Source organism: Cryptotermes secundus, unplaced genomic scaffold, assembly GCF_002891405.2.
Source record: "Cryptotermes secundus unplaced genomic scaffold, Csec_1.0 scaffold48, whole genome shotgun sequence".
NCBI classification, from domain to species: domain Eukaryota; kingdom Metazoa; phylum Arthropoda; class Insecta; order Blattodea; family Kalotermitidae; genus Cryptotermes; species Cryptotermes secundus.
Window position 1 is genome coordinate 158,402 of NW_019722965.1, and position 21,596 is coordinate 179,997.

Genomic DNA, 21,596 nt, shown 5'->3' on the forward strand with positions numbered 1-21,596 from the left:
GGTTTTCATATGGAATGAACGACTTCCTTTAATATTAGATATGATATACTCGTATTTTCTTAATTTCTGTGTTCATATCCATCACGTGTTCAACCGGCAAATATGAGTGTTCTGAGGTTGAAGGTTCGATACAGAGTCTATTTCTTATGACCTGTGAGATTTCTTCTACTGGTACACTGGTGAATGGACGGACAACGGCAGTCTCCGTTTTGATTTTTAATGTCCTGTATTAATTCTATGAAGTATCCTGAGTTCTTCACGATGGAGTCTGTATTGCCAACTAGAGGACGAAGGATCTAAGGGAGGACCTGTATGCTAGGGAACAACAGGGAGAATGAATACAGCTAACTATTGGTTTAATGGAAATGTGTGGTTTGTATGTCTTTATAGTCTACAGACATGGTGTGGTTTAATGTAGTAAGGTGACTTCTTGTCTGTTTAGTATTGGTTTGTGTTGATAGTAAAAAGTAAAAAGAAGGGATATCCCGGAAACAGGCCGTGAAAGCCCATAGATTTGCGTGGCGTCGAAGTTCCCACATTTTCTAGACTATCGGCTGGCAGATGGCGGTAAGGCTGTCAGCCTTACGTGCCGGCCGCCCTGTACCCCCAAGGAAGATTAGTGGTACTCATTTCTGCTAGACGCAGAGACGAACCCAGGGCCAGAGTGCGGCTGGAAGGATTAGGTAAATTAAAAAGAAATCCAATAACATCATCGCTATTCGAACACACAACTTTCCGGTTTGTAGCGTAGTGCCCCAAACATCTACGCTACCGCGTGTCTTCTTATTTTATAGTAGTCTGATTTCATAGATTCTGGCTGTTAAAATATTCATGGCAATAGGTGCAAGGCTTCAGGTGTGTGGAGATACTTTAGTGTTTGCCTTACCACTCACTGATATATTATTTTGGGTTTCGTTTACGTATCCTGTCTTGTGTTGGTTCCGTTGTGTGGACAAAGGGATCAGCTCCTTCGATGGGGACCAGCTATGTAGGCTTTTACACGATGATGGAAATTTAATGCATTTAACGTTATGTTAAAGCAAAAAAGGAAGATGAATAATCCGTGAAAAGTCAATAATTATCCTCCAATATCAATTTGATGCTTACAAACTACTTTAAGTAAACGCCACTTCCCTTCTGATTCCTAAAGCAGAAATTGAAATCTCAAGACTGACGTAACGTCAATACTTTGTGATTAGTATCTGCAACGAGGTGTAAGTATGTCCTCGTCTACAACGAAACAGCAAGCATTTGTTCGGTCTACTAGGCTACTTCGCCTGCTTGTCTGTTCCCTGTCTTGCTCCTCGACGTTGAAGAAGCAAGCAACATATTCCTCGACAACATCGGGGGACGTCCACCAGACATGCCCAGTTACTTCCCAGAAAGTGGTGACATGCACTAAGATTTCGCTCATTGAAAGACGTTACCGAATGTGTGTCAGAAGATGCGTCAGTCCTTGATTAGTCTATCACATGGAAGAGAAGTCTTGTATGATGACCGTGGCCTCTGCTCTGGCGACTTTGTTTCCCATCGCACTTTGAAGATTGAATTCTGCCACTTCCCTCCGATGGGTTAGAAGTTTACGTCGCTCCGCGAGAATGGGGGGACGGAATATCTGAACGTAAGATGACGGGCTACGAGCCGGACAGCCGGAGTTCGATTCTCAGCTGGGCTCCTATCATGCCTCCTATCCGACGGCAACCCTGAGCTATTTGACTTTCGATAAATCGGCTGTGGCGTGAAGATGACCACTATAATCCCACTGGCCCTTACGTCCTTACGACATAATGCTTGAGGAAATATACAGAGGGACTGTTATGGCCCAAGGGTTATATACAAGTAGATATGTTTTTTTGGGTAATTTAGAATAATGGTGTCTAGATTTTAAGATTAAGAAACAGAAATAATGAAACGTACCAGGAAGCTTGTGTTTGCAAAGAAGAGTAACAGGCACAACAGGTAATAACACTGACATTGAGGAAGAAGCTCTATGAACTGAAGTGGCCAACAACTTTTCGATAAACAGCCAATAAGTGGACCACACCGACCCAAAATCACGTCAGGATGGGCGGGTGAATACACCCCCGGAACCCAGCGAGTCAGCGAATAGAGGGTACATAAGCTCTAGAGGAATCAATCAAAGAACTTTTTAATATTATTAATTGTCAAGGAGTCCCGCCGTAGGCTATCGCCGAGAGAGTGATTGCGATGAGTAGTTGTTGGTTGGTGATGGCGGCCTGTTTCCTCAGCTCACGTAAGTAGACTTACTTCTTATCCCCATGAACATTAAGTGTGATAATATTAAAGTGCAAACCCCAGGGAGAGAAAGTGAAGACTAGATGGACTAGGTTTACTGAGAAAGAGAGATAGAGTGATAGGATACCTAATAGCAGGGTGACAGGAGTGAACTAATGTGTATGCTACAGGATAAAAACCCACATGTAATGCGAACCGACGAACGTCGCAATTGGTTTATGTATTATGTATATAGCGACATGGGTGAATAGAGTGTTATGGAAATGCGCTGTAATATTAATTGAACCTAGCATTCCCTCAAGTTTTATCGTCTTCCCTGCCGACTCCAGCCTCCCTCCGAATCCTCCAGGAGAATTGCAAACTCAAGCCAAGGCGGCAGATACGTCAGTGATTGTAAATTTATGTGAGCCCCTCCCTAAGTCTCAAAAAGATGGTGGCAGTGTCAGGACACCTCCACGCCCCCTGTCACCACGGCAGAACAGGGACGACTACCTTGATATTGCAGGCATTAAATTCCGATTTCACTGCCTACACAAAATTGGGAAGGTGCCAAACATTTTACAGCAAAATACCTGACGTATGGTACTACTATATTTTATTGTGATCTAATTCATTATTTCTAGACAAGAGAAAATGCCAGTATTCATAGGCCTCTAATGAGTGTTGTGAAATTATTTACAGAGTGAAGATTTACAGCGCATACAAGGAACTACGCTTCGAAAAATGGGATTTCGTTTGCACTACTCAGACGCTTGCACTTCACGTGAAGAGGACAAAGTAGAAGAAAATGGGGTTGAAGAGGTTGCAGTGGACAATACCAGAGAAACTGGAATGGTTCAAGACAGAGGATCGCAACTCCTTTACAAACGAACGTGCAGAGGAAGTAAAGCAGGGACTGTGGAGAGGGACAGGGCCGCCATAAAACGAGCAGCAGAAGCTCGAACCCAGCCTAGGGATCCTTGGACACTAAAGAAACCTGTCCCAAAAGTCACAAAAGAGAGANCTGGTTTGCACTACTCAGACCCTTGCACTTCACGTGAAGAGGATAAAGTAGAAGAAAATGAGGTTGATGAGGTTGCAGTGGACAATACCAGAGAAACTGGAATGGTTCAAGACAGAGGATCGCAACTCCTTTACAAACGAACGTGCAGAGGAAGTAAAGCAGGGACTGTGGAGAGGGACAGGGCCGCCATAAAACGAGCAGCAGAAGCTCGAACCCAGCCTAGGGATCCTTGGACACTAAAGAAACCTGTCCCAAAAGTCACAAAAGAGAGATGCGCGCATATACTACAAGCCGAAAACAAGGCAGCGACAACAGAATATAATACAAAGAATGAAAGGCACATCCTAAGATTTGAGTCAGAGGAGTTCAGAAACCAATACGAATTAAGATTTCTAGAACACATAGGCAAGAAAGTCACAGAAGAAAGAGAAGCTTTGCTGTCAGAAGCTCATAACATAGCAACAGATATAGACACGTTAAGCAAGGACAGAGACTCCTTGAAACTTGAATCGAAAAAACTCCGAGCCAAGTGCAAGGCCGCTGAACTCCTGCAAGAACAATTAAAAGTCGCAAGGAAGCAACGTGAGGATATGGCTAAAGAAAAAATCTATTTCGAATCTACATACCGACGCTCAGAACGTAGTATTAGGGCCATAAGTAAGGTTACGGAGGACCTAAAACTTGAAACAGAAAAACTCAGAGCCAAGGTTAAGGACTGTGTTCTAATGGAAAAGCAATTGAACACTGTGAAACAGCACTGCGAAGTAATAAAGAAAGAGAGAAACGCTTCCATATTTAGGGCTCAAAAATTAGCTAGGGACAGAGGAAACATAAGCAGAGAGATGGACGCCTTATATCATGAGAGAGGAAATCTCCTAGCCCAGATAAAAGACAAAGCACTGCTGCAAAACCAATTAGACGCTACAAGACTGCTTTGCGACAAATTCGAAAAAGAAAGAGACTTTTACAAATTACAATCGCAAAAGGCAGTAAGGGAAAGAGGCGTCATGATTAGAGCTATAGACGCCCTAAAACTTGAAAAAGAGAAGCTCCTGACTCAGTGCAAAAGGCGTGCTCTTTTGGAAAAGCAATTGGCTTCTGTAAGCCACGATTGCGAAAATATGGAAAAAGAGCGAAAGGAATTCGAATTGAGAGCCAAACGCACAGCAGCAGCTAGGGATGCCATGAGAAGGGAGAGGAACTCCCTGAAGCTTGAAGTAGAAACTTCCTATCCCAGCGTTAAGGCGCTGCTCTTTAGGAAGGGAAATTAACCGTTGTAGGAGAAGACTACAGCAGAGAGGAAAACTCTTCAATTCTCGAAGTCCAACACATGGGAACAGATGTAGAGGCCGTAGAGGATGAGCTAATAAACAACCTATTAAATGTTGTAAGAAAAGACGTCTACAGCATGACAAAAGAAATAGATTTCTCCGTATTCGTTGTCCATCACGTGGAAACGGGTCTTGAGAACACATTCGAGGAACTCGACGACGATGCGCTGCTGGAAGAAGGCTCAGACTTGGTAAGAAGGGACTGCGACAAACTCTCGAATGAGACAGACTACGTGGAACTCAAGTAAAACTCATAGGAACGGATGAAGAGGCCAAGTACATGGAACACAACAACGATTCGCTGCAGGAAGAGCTCTCAAAATTGGTAAAACGAGACTGCTGCGATCTCGCAAAGGAGAGAGATTTTTCAATACTAGAAGTCCAACACATGGGAACCGACAGAGAGGCCACAGACGAAGAATTCGACGAAGGCACACTGCTGGAGGGGCTATCAAACATGTTAAGATGAGACTGCGGCGGCAACATCGCAAAAGAGAGCAATTCTTCAATACTCGAAGTCCAAGATATGGTAACCAATAAAGAGGCCAGGGAGGAGGATCTCGTCGATGATTCGCCGCTGGAAGAACGTCAGACTTCGTAAGAGCAGATTGCAGCAACCTAGCAAAGAGAGAGACTTATGTGGAAATCAAGTACAACACATAGGAACTGATAGAGGGGCCACACACGTGGAACTCGACGACGACGCGCTGCTGGACGAGCTGTGAAACTTGGTAAGAGGAGACTGCGGCAACCACGCAAAAAAATTTATTCTTCAGTACGCGAATCCACACATGGGAACGGATAGAAAGGCCACTGAGGATGACTTGGGCGTCACTGCGCTACTGGAGGGGCAATATAACTTTGTAAAAGAAGGCTGCTACTACTACTTCCCAAAAGAGGGAGACTATTTAGTTGTAGAAGGCCAACATATTGGGACAGATAGAAAGCCAACAGTGGAGGGGCGGGACGAAGCTGTGCTTCTGGAAGTGTAATTACAAAGTCCAATGCTAAAATCCGGATGATTAAAAATTGTGGGATGATTTAAACGCAGAAGTTCAAAGTACAGCAGCAGATACAGTGACGGCACAAAAAATAGGGGCGCTTTTGAACTTCAAAGGTAAAGTCTTCAAACTTCAATGTAAGGAGGCTATGGCTCAAGTAACAGTGTAGTGCGACGAACTCAAGGAAGAGGTAGGCGCTCATTTTATATTCATACTTTTCGAATTTACTTCTTGGCAATATGCCTCTTACCAATAGTCATGGAATGCTCCAGAGTACTTAGCCTACCAAGGGAAAAAAAAAGAATTCTGAAATCGCCAATTTTCGACACCTGAAATCGAGCTTATGACCGAAAGCACATCGAAGCATGAAGACCTACAACCAACGAAATTTCTTTAACCATTGCCTATAGGTAAACTTTTTCCCGGTGCTTTACTAATTAAGCATGATGCCATGGTGACATATGGAGGAGTGATTGATAAATTTCCCTTATTCTTAAACTGGGCAGAAGCTGGAACTCAATGGGCGCCTTCACGCCCCGGTCGCTTAACCCTCTGGGAAAGAATTCCTATACAAACTGGACAGGAAGTTGCGTGGACCCCAGAACCGGTCTGGACCAGGTGGAGAGGATTCGAACACAGAATATTCAGCCGTCCGCTTCATAGTCAGTCACTATACCTGCAGTACCCGCCTCTCTAACTACGGCCTATATGAATCAATTTTATCATTATTTTTAACATTGTGTGTGAAATGCATGACTCATGTACTTTGAATTATTTGTATTTTAGATACATATGCATTGTAAAATTTTATTTCAATATATTAATTTATTATTGAAAAATGTCGTAGTTTTCTTAACATTTAACAGATATAAGGAAAGAAACTTCAGTCACGTGAGTGCACAGCTTACCCTCTACCCGAACTATTGTGTTTAGTTCAGTTAAAATAACCTGCGTGGCTGTGAGGACTGATACCTCCACCGTGACCCTGCGTGTCGTAGGATGCGACGAAAAGGAAGTCTGAAATCTGAGAATTAAATTATGATCACAGGTCCCAACGGACTCAGGCCGGAAAAAGTTTGTGCTGGCAAGGTCCAGCAGCATTTATAAAAGACAAACCCGTCCCCTGTTCAGCGAGGGCGCCCCACAAAATCAAGACCTTAACTGTCCAAGTGTAATAAGTATCTGGTCATGACCCCCAGATGGGGCTCGACACCAGGACTTACTGACTGACCGTCAGTCGCAATGTGACTTTGACATCACTTATTTTCGATAGTTAAAGATTATGACCACAACAGCTCCGTTTGAAAAATAATATTGGTCGTGACTATCAAGGAGCTTGTCGCCAAGAAGAACTGATTGACCGCAGACCTCCAGTCAAAAAGTACTCGTAACTCTCACTAATTCAGTTTCGTTAGTGCAGTGGAGTTCAGTGAGTAGCGATTGTTGGCTGGTGATTGAGTTAGTTACAGGACTGTTGCTTATCAGTCCTTGTGAGCTGTTCCTGGTAGGAACTGGTAGCCGAGGCACGGGGATAGTTCTGGAACCCAGAGTAAGGGGAACATCCGCCGTTGGGAGCCGTTACCAGACAAGGACGAGTGAAGACACAGCAGGCTGAGAAGAATTAGTGCGTGTTGTAGACAACTGCAGAGTGTGTGTGAATTAGCATTAGCGCTATAGTTACTTGTACTTACTTTCTGTAAGATTTCAATAAAACAAATTACCAATACAAACCCCATCTTTATTTACACTCTATCACGTGATAATAAGTTGGATCATGTACAGATATAGGTACATTAAAATGGACACCTCATGAAATTGCAGTGCCTATAAAACATTCTCCGCAATCCTGACAGCTGTACTCCGGTTCGCGAAAATCTGTACGTGTAAAATTTCACAACAGAATCATGCACCAAACCGGCACAAGTCATCAGAAGTCATCGGAATCCAAATGTACATGGAGTTTAATAAGAAGATGCCATGCATAAGAAGCATAAGAGGCTTTAACTTGGTGGCGGTCATGTCCAGGACTATCAAAGTGACTAACTGCCGTTTCGGAGTGACAAAATAAGTTAACGTATAATCTGCTGTAGAAGTCTGCATTGATAGATGTCCTGTGTGTAGCTTGCACCTTGCAACATTGTGATAAAACGACTAAGCTTGTATGGTGGCCATAAAGTACAAACGCTCTTACCTTGACACAATGTGAGTGCAGGTATCCTGGCACGAAATTACAGTGTAGCAAATGTGGTGAATATTCCGAAAGACAAACCCCTCCTCTCGTCGAAAAGGAAGACCTCATTTATAAACTCACAAACGGTCTTGGAACGAATATAAATTAGGTCATGAATATCGACGAGGCTCGAAAGAAAGGACGGCTCTGCTGGCGAGGCCCACAGAAATTTACTGGACTGGACTGAGTCGTGAGCCGGGAGTCAGCTGTCGCAATCGGTGGTTAACTGTTGCCACGGAAGCAGAGGCACTGTTAGAAGCCGCTACAAAACAAAGTAGAAGAATGAAAGTCTTGGTGCTTGCTGTAGTTAACTTGCAGAGTTTTATAACTACTTTAATTTATGCGGGGGGAGAGGTTGTTCCAATGACGAAGTTTTAGAGCACACTAAATTCGATGAATGACTGTTATTTTTCAATTCAGAATGTTCTACTTCACCTCTGCTGTCTGAAAATGTAATTATTAAAAATACTAGCAAAATAATTTAGTCTCTTGTTTTGCATAGGTATGATATTTGGTCTCTCGCTTTAAGGGGGAAACACAGATTAGGTGGCTTTGAGAACAGGATACTTGGAAGATATTTGGATCGAAGCAGAAGTGACAAAAGGTTGGATAACATACATAATGATAAGATTCATAACTTGTACACCATGTCAAGTATTAAAACGGAGCACATGCGTGGTGAAAAGAGAAATGCTTATAAAGTGTTGACAGGAAAATCTGAAAGAGAAAGACCAGTTGGAAGACGTAAATGCGTGTTAAGGAAATGGGACGGAAATGTGTGGACTGGATTTATCTGGCTCGTGGTAGGAATTAGTGGCGGACTCTTTTGCCAACACGGTAAAATACTGTCACGTGTAGGGTGGTACGTGTGACGAAATGACGGGTTCTACTTCGGATGATTGGGTTTATTAGCACTTCGGTTACAAACTCTATTATTCATATTTAAGTTACAGCGCTATCGCCGGTTTACACATACTTCATCATTCACTGTTACACACATAAACTAGTCGTCTCCTGGTAACGGATCTCAACACAGAAATTAGCTCTTCAAATAACTCCAAATATTACACATGAATACAGTCTTCTAATCACAATTAAAACCTCGCAGGCCGGCCTCCTGTATTCTTCTGTATTCCTGGTTCCAATTCGCTTCGCCGGCTTAGGACTGAATTTACTACTCAGAATTCACTTCTCTCATAAGCCTTCGGCACGGACCACACAGAAAACACAACCCCTCTTTTGTTGTAACTCTTTCACCTAACCGCTGCATAACAACGGTTGTGACATGGACTCCAAAGAAAGCCAGTCACGTGATAGCCATCTCACCAGCCCATTGGCGCTCTGACTTTCGCCTATCAAGGTACTATAAACATTCATCCCATTGTCGACTGCTCTTAGGTTCGGGATTGATCATTGAGTAAGGAGTGACGTCGACGAGTGAGAATCTGTTCAACAAGATTCGAGATTGGATTGCGCGTTACTGAGTGAATTATTGTTGTGTCTTAGGCAATATTGCTTGTGGATTCAGTGCGGGCAGTGAGTTGTATCTTACTATCTTCTAGTCTTATAGATCAATACTCGTCTGGGCTGTTGCATCTGTAAGTGTCGAGCCAGAGACGGCTGCCGTCCATGTGCGGGGGTACCAGGCATTCTGGGCCGAAAAACGTGCCGCTCTAAAGGCCGAATCTAAAGAAATTATTAAGCAGTGCCCCGATGCCGAAACCCAATACAGACGCTTATTCGACATCCTGTGCAGCATTGAGGACGTGGCCAGCTTCACAACTGCTGCGATTGGAGAAAGTGCAGAATGGGCGGCAATAGTCAGCACCGCCGACGACAATAGGATTAATTACTGCAAGCCCTCTCCGACAAGACGCTGCTCAGTGCGCTCTATGGAAACTATACTGTTAGGCTGAACGAGCTGAAATCCCTGGTAAAGGCCAGCGCATCAGGCACGAGAACCCCAGCTCGGGAGGAGGGCTTCAAGGAGGTCCGGAGGCGGAAACGACAAAGTACTGCTGAATCCTCACCGACTCCAAAGAAATCAACGGCAGCCGCCGAAGGGAACCCCAAAACAGAGGTTGCCACCAAGAACTACTTCGCCCCCCTCAGGGCGGCAATGATGGAAACGGACACGTCTGCTGCAGAAGCCACTACGCTGGAGGAGGGAACCTCAGGCAAAGCAGGCAGCCCCCCCCCCAATAATTCTCACGTCCACAGTGAACCTCATTCAGTTGCAGAAGCAACTGAAAAATGTGGTCAAAGGCGACTTTGAGTTCCGCAATAACAGAAACGGAACCAGAGTCCTCAACAAAAGCATGGCGGATTTCGAAGCCGTCAAGTCCCATCAATCCAACAACAAACTTTCCTATTTTACCTTCTTTCCCCAAGTCCCTAAAACCCATAAAGGCTGTAATCCGTCACCTTCCTCACAATACCCCTGCGGAGGATATATCTGATGGCCTGGTGACCCTGGGATTTGATGTGGTTAGCGTCAAACAGATGACAAACACAGGCGGGTCGCCCTCAGAAGAAAGGATAGCAAGGAACCTTCCGCTCTTCCTTATCACCCTACCCCTGAAGGAAAAATCGCAAGAAATTTTCCATCTTCAAAGCCTTTGCCACATTTCAATTCGGGTTGAGGCATATAGAGCACAGAGTGGCCTTACGGAATGTCACAACTGCCAACAGTTTGGCCACGTCTGGGCCAATTGCAAACAACCTCTCCGTTGCATGGGGTGCGGGGGTGGCCACCTGCACAAAGAGTGTCCAGAGTAGGAGAACACTGCCTCCACTCCAGCTTGCTGCAATTGCGAATTGAAGGAAGTAGAGAAGCCCCATCCCGCCAACTATCGGTGCTGCAGACACGCGAGGGAGGAACTGCAAAGGAGGAAATTGCAGAGAGCACCCAAAACTACAAAGGGAAGGGTGTTCTCCTCGAATATCGTTACCCCCGGAGTCTCCTTCGCGACGGAGCTCCGTGGCAGCACATCGCAGGGGCAGCGACCTCAGACTCTCCAAATTCCAGTGGCAGTTCCACCAGAAGCCACGAAACCGAGCTCCCCGGTCCTTGTACAGGAACAAAAAAAAACAGGTGAGTCAATTCAGGCCACTCATGTAAACCGTCCATCTCTCGATAATATGTTTAGAATAGTGACTGTAGTACAGCAGATTATGACAGAGGTCAGTGGTGCAGTGTCCGAGGAGGAAAAAATAATGGCCATTACTAAAATTGTTCTAAAGCTAATGAAACAAAATGGCCACTAGAGTTCATAGGCCCCTCAAAATCATAGCATTTAATGCGAACGGCATTGGGAGGCAGCGCTACGAGCTCAGTAAACAGCTACAATACGTACACGTAGATGTGGCCCTGTTTTCAGAGACACGTCTGAAACCTCATGAGAGGTCCTTTATTCCAAATTACCGCTTTTATAGAATCGACCGCCACTCAGGCAGAAAAGGCGGAACTGCCGTTACAGTAAGAAAAGGCATCCACATTACCATGTAGACCTACCACCTCTTGTTTCAGTAGAAGCGACAGGGGTCTGCATACCAATTGGTAACAATGAAGTACTGCTTGCAGCTGTTTATAAATCTCCAGGCTTTGCCTGGAGAGATGCTGACATCACTGAGCTCTTAAGCTTCAGGCGAAAGTCTATTTTGGCAGGTGATTTGAATGCTAAGCATCTATTTTGGAAGAGCAGAGTTTCAAACCCCTCAGGCTTGAAACTTATGGCTTTATTTGATATGAGTGATTTCGAAATCTCAGCACCACAGTGCCCCACTCATTATTCCCCTGCGGGAAATGGTGACGTGTTAGACATCGTGGTTCACCAAAATATCAGAGTGTCAGATGTCATCGTCTCTGATATTCTGGACTCAGGTCACCTACCAATAGTATTCCACATACTGGATCACGTTAAAATTAGGAATCCTTCGGAACCCATTGAAAAATTTACAGATTGGGAGCGGTTTCAAAGCCTCGCTTCTGAATTAATATCACCTGAACTAGAAATTAATTCGGGGGTAGAAGCCGATAAAGCGGCACGCGACTTTGTAGCCTCTATTGCTTCGGCATATAGGCTGTCGACAAGTAAAACTACACTTTCGGACATAAACAACGATCTTCCTGGTCTAGATCATTTGACAAAATATAAACGGAAGCTACGAAAACTGAAACCAGGGATCCAGCGTGTAAAACGGCAGTCAATTGGGTCACCAAATCAATCAGGCGAATGACCCGTAAAAAGGAACTTGAACGGTGGGAAAAAAAATAAGTAACGCTGAAGTCACACCTCAGAGTACATGGCCCATTGCGAAATCTCTCTTAAAGAGAGACGAATCAAGGGCACCAACTGCTATTCATGGTTCTTCTGGCCATAAATTTCACCCTTCGGATAAAGCCAACGAAAGTGCCGACTGTTTGGAAATTCAGTTCTCGCCGCAAGATCTGTGCGACGATAACCAGGATTGGCGGATGGAGGCTAGAGTTCAAGTTCTGCTGGAAAGCGTAGACGACAACCCCCTTCAAAGGATCAGACCATGTGAGGTTCAGAAATTAATAAAGTCCCTGAAATTAAAAAAGGCCTGTGGAATTGACGGCATCCCAAATGAATGCCTCATGCACCTTCCAAGGCGACCATTGGTTCACCTAACTCATTTATTCAATCACTGCCTTCGGCTCTCTCATTTTCCAACAACTTGGAAAGAAGCAAAAGTAATAACTTTACCTAAACCGGGTAAAGACCCGAAATTTCCTCAAAATTTACGTCCGATCAGCCTCCTGTCCACGACAGGAAAACTATTCGAAAAAGTAATTTTGAAATCCCTCAGTAAACATATTGAAGAAAGAGGCCTACTCAACGCAAGTCAGTTTGGTTTTCGTGCACGTCACAGTACGACATTGCAATGTATGAGGCTGGCGGACCACGTGACCCTTAATTTCAACAATAAAATGTCTACGGCTGCAGTGTTCTTGGACATCGAAAAAGCCTTTGATACCACGTGGCACTCAGGCTTGCTGTTTAAATTATCAAAATTGGAATTCCCTAACTCCTTGACCAAGCTTATTGGGTCCTTTCTCTCTAAACGTAAATTCAGGGTCTCTGTTGAAGGCGAAATGTCAACGCCAAGGGAAATGCAAGCAGGGGTGCCACAAGGTTCTGTCCTTTCCCCTACTCTTTTCAACTTGTACATAAATGATGCCCCCCAAACTCAAGGTGTTAACCTGGCCCTCTTTGCCGACGATACATATCTATATGCGAGAGATCGCAAGGAGGGTTTTATTGTTAGAAACTCCAGCGCGGTCTTAGCTCAATGTGGACCTGGTGTGAGCGCTGGAATATAAAAATTAATGAAGATAAGACTCAGGGGATCTACTTCTCTCGTGGTCGTCGACCGCCTGAGTCTTGTATTACTCTAAATGGAAGAAATATTCCATTTGTAAATAGTGCAAAATATCTAGGTGTAATCTTCGATAAGAGAGTGACATGGAGATTACACATAGAAATGATCGAAGCCAAGGCCTTCAGAACATTCATTAGAGTATATTCCCTATTTAAAAGTGAGCGATTGAAAGCTAACATTAAACTGACCCTCCATAAAGCTCTTATTAGATCTGTAATGACTTATGCTAGTCCCGCCTGGGAATTTGCGGCAGACACCCGTCTAGTGAAATTGCAGCGCCTGCAAAACAAGGTTCTCCGCACGATTGGCAATTTTCCAAGGCGCACACCGGTCCGCGATTTGCACATGGCATTCAAAATNATCTGCTGTACCGAACCTGGATTGACAGAGGCCTTGTATATATTGTACATAGAAATAGGAATTAAGATTAAAATGTAAATATATGTAAATACTGACAATGGACATACTAATACGGACTATGACTAACAAATGACAGACCCGACCTCTCGTCAGAGAGGGCACCCTAATGAGCAGGACAGTAACTTTCATATAAGAAAAAAAAAGAGAGAAAAATAAAAAATCTGGTCATGAGCCCCAGTCGGGGCTCGACACCAAGACAGACACACTGACGGACTGTCAGTCGCAATGTAACTTGGACTTGGACTTGGACTGGGAATGCTCTTAAGCGACGGCAGGTTGTTGGCCGTTGCCTAGAAACACTCTGGCCATCCACATTACAATACTGTAATGTGCTTGGCGACTGAAGACGCCGTTCGTATTGGTAAATGGGTTTATTAACAACTTTCAGGTCGTAAATACAATTACTTATAATACTCTAATGATTGCTGTAACACATAAATAAAGTCTTCCATATATGTTTGCACTAGTCGTTGCTAGGTAACAGATCTGAACCATGGCTAAGACTTGACAGTGTTGTCACTATCCGTTTCTTGTCAACAGATTTTACACAGGAACCATAAACGTCTCTATGACACACTCCCAATATCACTGTACTACAGCACACACAAATTCTTCACAGGTCTTCTACGAACTTCCAGTTGCTGTTAGTTAAACACACACAGACCGTCTCAGTACTCCGAAAATTCTGACAAATACGCTTCAAATACTCAATACTGGAATCTGTTCTGTCTCTAACTGTCGTTATATAGCCTCAGCACTGAACAGGCAGAAAACAGCTTATATTGTTGGAACGTGTTAACCGAACGATTGCATAGCAACGGTCGAGGCATGACTCCATAGATACCCAGTCACGTGATGGCTAGTGCTGTTGAAGCGTGACGTCATCGCGCCGTATGAGTGGAAGTCTTTTTAAAGAGCCTGCTTTAGAAGAGGGTTGGTAACCTCTTTCCATTATTGCGTAACTTCACAACCGACTTAGCAAACAGGAGTTCGTCTTCATGGCAACTCGTTCAACATCTCGTTGCCTAGCAACGGGTTATCATGTCACAATGCCTTTGGGTTCAAAATATATTTTGGGGATGCTTTAATTGGCTGAGCAATTTTCAGTTTCCGATGAAGGAATTTGCTCCTTTGAATTTGCTGATGGTTGCTTAGTCAGTCAGCCAGTCAGTCAGTTAGCTATTGAGACAGTAATTCAGTTAGGTGCCTATTCAGTCAGTCAGTCAGCCAATCAACCAGTCGGTTAGTTATTTAGTTAGTCAGTCAATCAGTCAGATATTTAGTTCAATGAGTACCATCAGGTGGGAGTGGAGAACATTGCAGTTTCCAGCCTGCTGCGGCATGATGTCTGATGTCTCGTTTCAGTTCACCTTTCACCACGATATAGTTTTCACTTTCTTTTTGTCTGGTTTGAACTTGTAGCAAATCATTTTATGTTCTTGCTGCAAAGTTATCCCTGTGCTAAATTAAGAACAACGCCATGAAAATATGTGTGGGGATTAGAGGTACAATTCCACGAATTCTTAATTGAACACAGGTGGAGATGGGAGATCATAATGATGCAACGGCTTTTTTTATTCTGTTGTAACAAGTCTCCAGTACCTACTGGACAGTAGGCTGGGAGGACCCCAGAGTCAGTCTGAACGCTGCCAGAAATTGAACTCCAGATCCTCTGTCTTTCAGTGAGTAGCTTTGTCTCAATACCGACCTAGCTACCCAGGTATTAAATTTGTTGCGGTTTCCTAAACAATTATTTAATATGGTATGAGAAGACTGAACCTCACGCAATTTTACAAATGTAAAGTGTTTCAGTGTCATTCCGTTTCTGAGACATTGACTTGTTTCTACGTGATTTTCGAGAGTCCACTTGATGCTTTGATCTTGATCACTCTCGAACTTCGGAACTAAATTCTTCTGGACACATTTCTCCGGCTTATGACTTACTCGTAACTCGTAACTGCCCTGATCGAATTCTGTCACTTACTTATACAGCCGCGAAACGGACATGGACCTACAGTAAACACATATCACGTTATTGCTATCCAGCCAGTCTACTGGCGCGTCAGCCGGATATACAGAAAACACAGCTTCCGCTATTGTTGCTTGCTGGACCGTGTTTACGGAACTGTTGCCTGCTAACGGAATCACCAAATCCATTACAGTATTATCATTATTACAAAGCAGGTCACTAGTGCAGTCCATATCACATGGGATCATTACATCTTGCAGAAATTCCTAGTGTCTGTGGCCAGCCGACTTTCATGTTAGAACTCTCTGTGTATTCCAACACAGTTCAACATTTCGTCCTTGGTTATTTTCCTAGGTTTCCATCCAATTAGCTGTAAATTACGTTGTCAAGTACTTAGACTATGCACAGAAAGAGTTTCAAACATTTCAATCCTGCGGTGTTAGACCTGAGTTTCTGTAACAGGTGACTATGAAGACAATAGCATTCAGTTTTACTGCATATTTTTCTATCACTTTTATTTTGAGTTTCGTATTCGTACCCATATATTAGCAACTTGGGTGTTCTACCTATGCAACATTTAACAGTACTTCTATCAGGATTTGGGGTTGAATAAATGAATGCACAATGGATGGACCAGAATTATGCGGCCCTTGTACTGCGACCTTCAGTGACTTATTGTGCTTCCTCCTCTAGTCACCCCTTAATAAATCCCAAAGTTCGAATGAAATGTAGGACTTTGTGTATGAGGGCATCATAGTAGTCGTTTGGATCCATAAAATTTGGCCCAGATGACGAAATTATGGCCTCATAATCACATAGAATATGTGTGGCCGATTCGTATTTTTCTTGGCATATGTCGCAAATAGGGTTATCTGTCAATCCCAAATTGAAAAGATATTCTTTCAGGTGACAGCGTCCTGTAAATAATCCTGCCACCCCTCGTAGCCGGTTCCTATGTAGGGTTTTGAGGTAACTCGTTAGTTAATTGTTGTGTGTCGCAAAATTGTCGAAATTATCGAAAATTATGAACCAAATAATTCACTGAGTTTCAGAAGTTTTTAGTGCATATGTGACGTTTCTTCTTCTGCAATCCAGGAGTTAGATAAGAACATGTTCCAGCTTAGACAAATCCAGATTTTGTTTATGTGTACATGCCCTGCACTCCGTTGGATACTGGCGATCTGGAATTTTAGGGAACCTGTCTCTGCCCATTCTGTCGAAGTAACTGCAATCCAGTCTTCCAGTTGCCGAATAAACATTTCGCTCCTTCCGTTCATCACTCTTAATAACAAAAATTATCTCTTGTTTGAGCGAATTCTCTTCTGATAGTACATTTCCCCCTTCCAGCTTCATATTTACATATTCTAGCTTGTACAGTTTCTGTTGCTGTTCCTTGAAAATGAGAAAAACAGATAGCCCCCATTTTTGCCACGTAGATGTTAAAATTATAGATGTGATGGTGCCAGGTTCATCTGGACATTCATTAAGAAGAAATTTGTACAGTTTTGATGAAATATCATATACTCGTATCTTGTTTAAATTACGATATTTATAAAGATATGTAAAATTTAAATAATGGATTTCGGCTCACAATTATGAATGAGGATGGAATCACGCTATTATGTCATGGATACATATCATTATGTTGTAAGTATAAGATATAAGGATAAATGTGATAGAGAAATGTAAGTTTAACAAGGAAAGAACCTTAGAAGTTGTAAGATTTGAGGCTTCCATGGCGGTGACTATGAAGAAAGCAGTCTTCTGAGATTTGGCACCGTGTATATGTGGTGTTAACCGACATTTCGGAAGAACGTATCGCCCNAAGCTATTCTTCCATTAATGTATATTGTATATTACTATTAAGTTATGATGTTACGTATAGAAACGTCTCCTTTCATCGTTAAAAATTCAAGTTTAATACTGTCTAATATTGAAAAATTCTCAGGGCTTTCAAAAACTCAATTTTGCTTTAATTATAAGCCACTGGCCTTTTTTTTTTTTTTTCACTTCGCATACGGATGTGGAAAATGACATCACTTTAAGAAATTTTAACTTTTAACTTTCCGTACTCTCTTTGTAATGCTCTATTTGTCTTACCATATATTTTCTGATACAGATGTATTTCATTATTTACATTATATTCCGCGATAATTAGACACATTCTGAGAATCCTCATGGAGGGCTAAAAGTTTCTGTGCTGAGAGGTTCCTTGGTTATGATGTTAGCGGGAGAGAGGGAGTAAACACTTTGGCGACATTTGCAGGATGATGGAGTAGAACTACTGAGGGGAAGTGTATTAAAATAGGAAAACGGGGGAGAAATAGATGGATTGCAGAGGAGTGGGAGGTGGGGAGAGCAGTCGCTCTAGGAAGGGAGAGAGTGTGGAGTCAACGGCAAAGGAATCCTGCACAGAAGAAGAAGTTCTTGGTATAGGCTGTGTTCTTTTTTAGACTTCGTGCATTGGAGCCAAGTGGAAAAGAAAAAGGACAAACATCACTTTATAACATGTAGAACGTCTACAAGAGTTCGGCGAGATGAATGTGTGGTGGACGAGAGATTGTGTGTGTTCCGTGTTTCGAGTGAAATTGTGCAGTTTGAAGAAAGAAAAGGAAAATTCTATTTCAAGAGTAACTTTAAATTATGACACTTTATCAAGTAAGCCGTTTCCCTTTAATGTTGTGAGAACACGAAGGAAAATATAAAGAAAATAAAGGCTGGGAATCAGAAAATTGACCTCGAGGGAACGATTCAGTCGCCCCAAACTACGTCATACAATTACGTAATTTACATACGTTATGACGTCAGAGTTTTGTAGGTGATGGATAGAATTGGCCTAAAATAACCCACAGAAATAATGACCACGTTTTCAGCCGCGACTATCCCATGTGCAGCTGTTTCCGTATAGTTATTCAGATATAATCTATCACTCATGAAACAGGTATCATATAAAATTTAAATACATTTGAAAGATCACTTTTATCTACTGAATAAATATTATAAGCAAATGGCCGTATGCAGTGTTAACTGATTTAAAATCGAATTCTGTGTTGTAACTTAACATATCAGTTCTTTAAGCTGTGTGACTATTAAACCCATCGAACTGGGTAGGAAAAGCGTGTAACGAAGATTTAGTGGATGTGCAGAAACTTTACACCACATGCTGGAGGAACCTGAGGACGTCGCGGCCAGTCGGTGCAGCACGCTGCTCCGTTACACCTGGAAAATATGCACCTGCCTCTTTTCCCACGTGACCCTTGTCTCTCTGGTCGTGTCGTATTGCATAATGGGAGCCTTCACCTTCCAGAATCTGGAGGCACACAATGAAATAAAGGTAAGATTATGTTGTTTCCTTGTTGTGTTTCTGTGGTTGCCGCCGATATAACACTCGGAGTGTGGAGAAAGAAGGAGCTTTACCCCGATTCGTCCTTAAGAAGACTTACAGAGCGCTGTGGTTCAAGAAAACTCGTCGTGCAAAATATCAGTTGCTGTACCTAACATTTCTGCTTCTATTCAGGAGGTGTCGGCTATTAATATCTGCCTGGAGACAAACTGCTGTCTGTCCCTCTTCTTAGTTTCCTCAGTCACTCCAGCCAAATGCTCATAGTGTAACTTAAAGTAGATTGCAACAGCGTTTTTGCACATCATTTATAATCATCATATAATCATGTCTGCGTCACTACATAACCTACGAGTGCTGCGCGACTCCCCACCACTTGTTTCAAGAGTGACGTCATGAAGGTATGTCAGGAGAGTAGAGGGAGTAAAAGTAAAGTAAGTAAAATAAAGCTATCCCTGTAATAATCCGTGAAGGCCCATAGGGTTGTGAGATGTTGAGGGTCCCACATTATCTAGACAATCGGCTCAAAGATGGCGGTAAGGTTGTCAGCCTTACGTGCCGGCCGCGCTTTACTCCCCAGGAAAATTATTTAATTAATTCCTGGTACTCATTTCTGTTAGAGGCTGAGTCGACCCCAGGGCCATAGTGTGGCTGGAAGGACGAGGTCAATTGAAAAAAATCCAATGACCTCATCGGGATTTGAACCCGCGACCTTCCGGCTTGTAGCATAATGCCTCAACCAACTACGCTTCCGTGTGCCGGAGAATAGAGGGAGAGTTCCATAAATTCAGCAGTAGTGTTTTATAGTGGTCAAGTTCCCGCTTTCTCGGTATCATCTTTCGGTAAGACCTGGATTGAAGGGTGTACGGGCACCGTGTAGATCAAGACGCGGTGGTGAAGAGTAATATTCCAACGCTATTCGAACGATTTCCGTCCAATTAAAGGTGCTATCTGTCCATTCTCATGCACAGATGCAGAATCGCTGACTACATGCAGACATCAGTTGCTATACTGCACATTATGAGTCCATATGAATCAAGGAACTGCAGTCTTAAGTAGAATCTAAATGGCTCTGAAGATGGCGTATAACACTCGAATTGCTGAGTCTCTGGAGTTTGTCCATTGTCCCGTATTCCGAATAACACTAAGGAATACGCTTCGGAAATTGTATTTGTTGTCGCCCTCATGTGAGGGGCCGCGACACCTACCATTTTGGGTTCGTTAGAATGAACTGACTTCAGTCAGTGCTTGATGCTAACTCTTTCTAAGGGAGCCAACATAGCAGGTGCCTCTCCCTTCATGTGAGGACGGAAGACATCGAATTTCCCTTGCGTTATGTGCCAGTGCTTCCAACAATGCAGGATCGGTGGAGCAAGTGTGTGTGTGTGCATATGTTCTACTTTGAAGGTGATTAGGTAAGCGCTGCTGTATGCCCTACCATTACAGTGCAATACTACCATTCTGGAAAGTTTTTGACTGCCCCTCCTACTTTCAGCGCAAAAGTACCAAGGTAATATGTCTCTATTCCAAATTTACTTCTACCAGTCCCAGAAAAACGCGAAACTAAGTGATGAAATTGGATTACGTAAATTAATTACCTTAATTGTGGCATCAAATAAGCCAAATTAATAAATAAAAATTAAAACGAAAGATTAAATACGCTTATAATTCTATGAGGATACCGGGCCCAATTGAGTAGATCCTACCATCTTTTCACCTGAGGATGGAAACATATCCTGATTCCGAAATGTTGTGTTCTGTTTTGAATGCAAGAAGATTGCTGAAGTCCAAAAGTGTAGTACACCATTATTGGAAATAAGTTATTGTATTTAATTGTTTTCAGGTGAAACGTAATATCAGTAGAATCCGTTTTAACGTAACGGAAGATCTCTGGATATTATTCCAAACGACAGATGTGCTGAAAGAGGACACATGGACAGCTAAAGTGAGAGACAGGTTGAAAGTGTTCGAGCAAGAACTGCTGCGGTCCATGAAGTCAGACGGTTGGGACGGAACAGAGGACGAAAATGTTGTTCAATGGTCCTTTGCTGGAGCACTGTTCTATTCAATCATAGTGATCACCACTATCGGTAAGCAAGGCAGAACAACGTTCAAAGAGTAAATTACACAATATCTATAATGTGAACTGTAAAAACATAAGTCAGATTTAAAGTTGTCACCTCAGCGAATATGAAAATCGCATTCCCTCATGAACCCTGAAGATGGGAACACAAGTTTCTCCATAACATTGATAACATTCTACCACACTACAAGATGTCATATTTTGTTACTTTATTTCAAGGCTGAGCAAATTGGTTCAACCAGTAACGCTTAAGTTTTGTGAGGTTTCAGGTTCAAATCTTGGTTAGTACACTGAATATATTGACTGAGGTTCTTTATGTATTTCTTCAGTCCCTACAACCAAATACCGAAATAGGAACTCACACTTGGATTACGAATGCTCCTACCACACATGATTCATTATCACCAAGTCATTTGATGTTATGGAATCTTAGTTAATTACGGTGTTGTTAAACGAGTTACCAGCAAATAAAATTAACAGTTACTATATCCTGTTGTAACCTTCCAACTCTCTCGCATGTCTCTAGTGTTACTTCTTAGTCTATTATGTGGTATATA

The 21,596-nt window shown here is 42.8% G+C and overlaps 2 protein-coding genes across 3 annotated transcripts in view; both read left to right on the forward strand.

Annotated features, from left to right (window-relative positions):
• Positions 1-2,979: 2,979 nt before the first annotated feature.
• On the forward strand, positions 2,980-4,530 carry LOC111861546 (axoneme-associated protein mst101(1)-like). Its single transcript, XM_023846205.1, has one exon. The coding sequence runs from the start codon at positions 2,980-2,982 to the stop codon at positions 4,528-4,530; it is 1,551 nt and encodes a 516-aa protein (XP_023701973.1).
• A 13,275-nt stretch (positions 4,531-17,805) lies between these two features.
• The window catches only part of LOC111861543, a 63,373-nt gene continuing 59,582 nt past the window's right edge, over positions 17,806-21,596 (forward strand). Inside the window, exons 1-2 of one of the 2 annotated variants that reach the window (XM_023846201.2) lie at positions 17,806-18,950; positions 20,800-21,046. In XM_023846201.2, coding sequence (XP_023701969.1) covers positions 18,777-18,950; positions 20,800-21,046 — 421 coding nt within the window. In that variant the 5' untranslated portion in view covers positions 17,806-18,776. The remainder of the gene's footprint in view (positions 18,951-20,799; positions 21,047-21,596) is intronic. The other variant, XM_023846202.2, reaches the window with a different exon arrangement.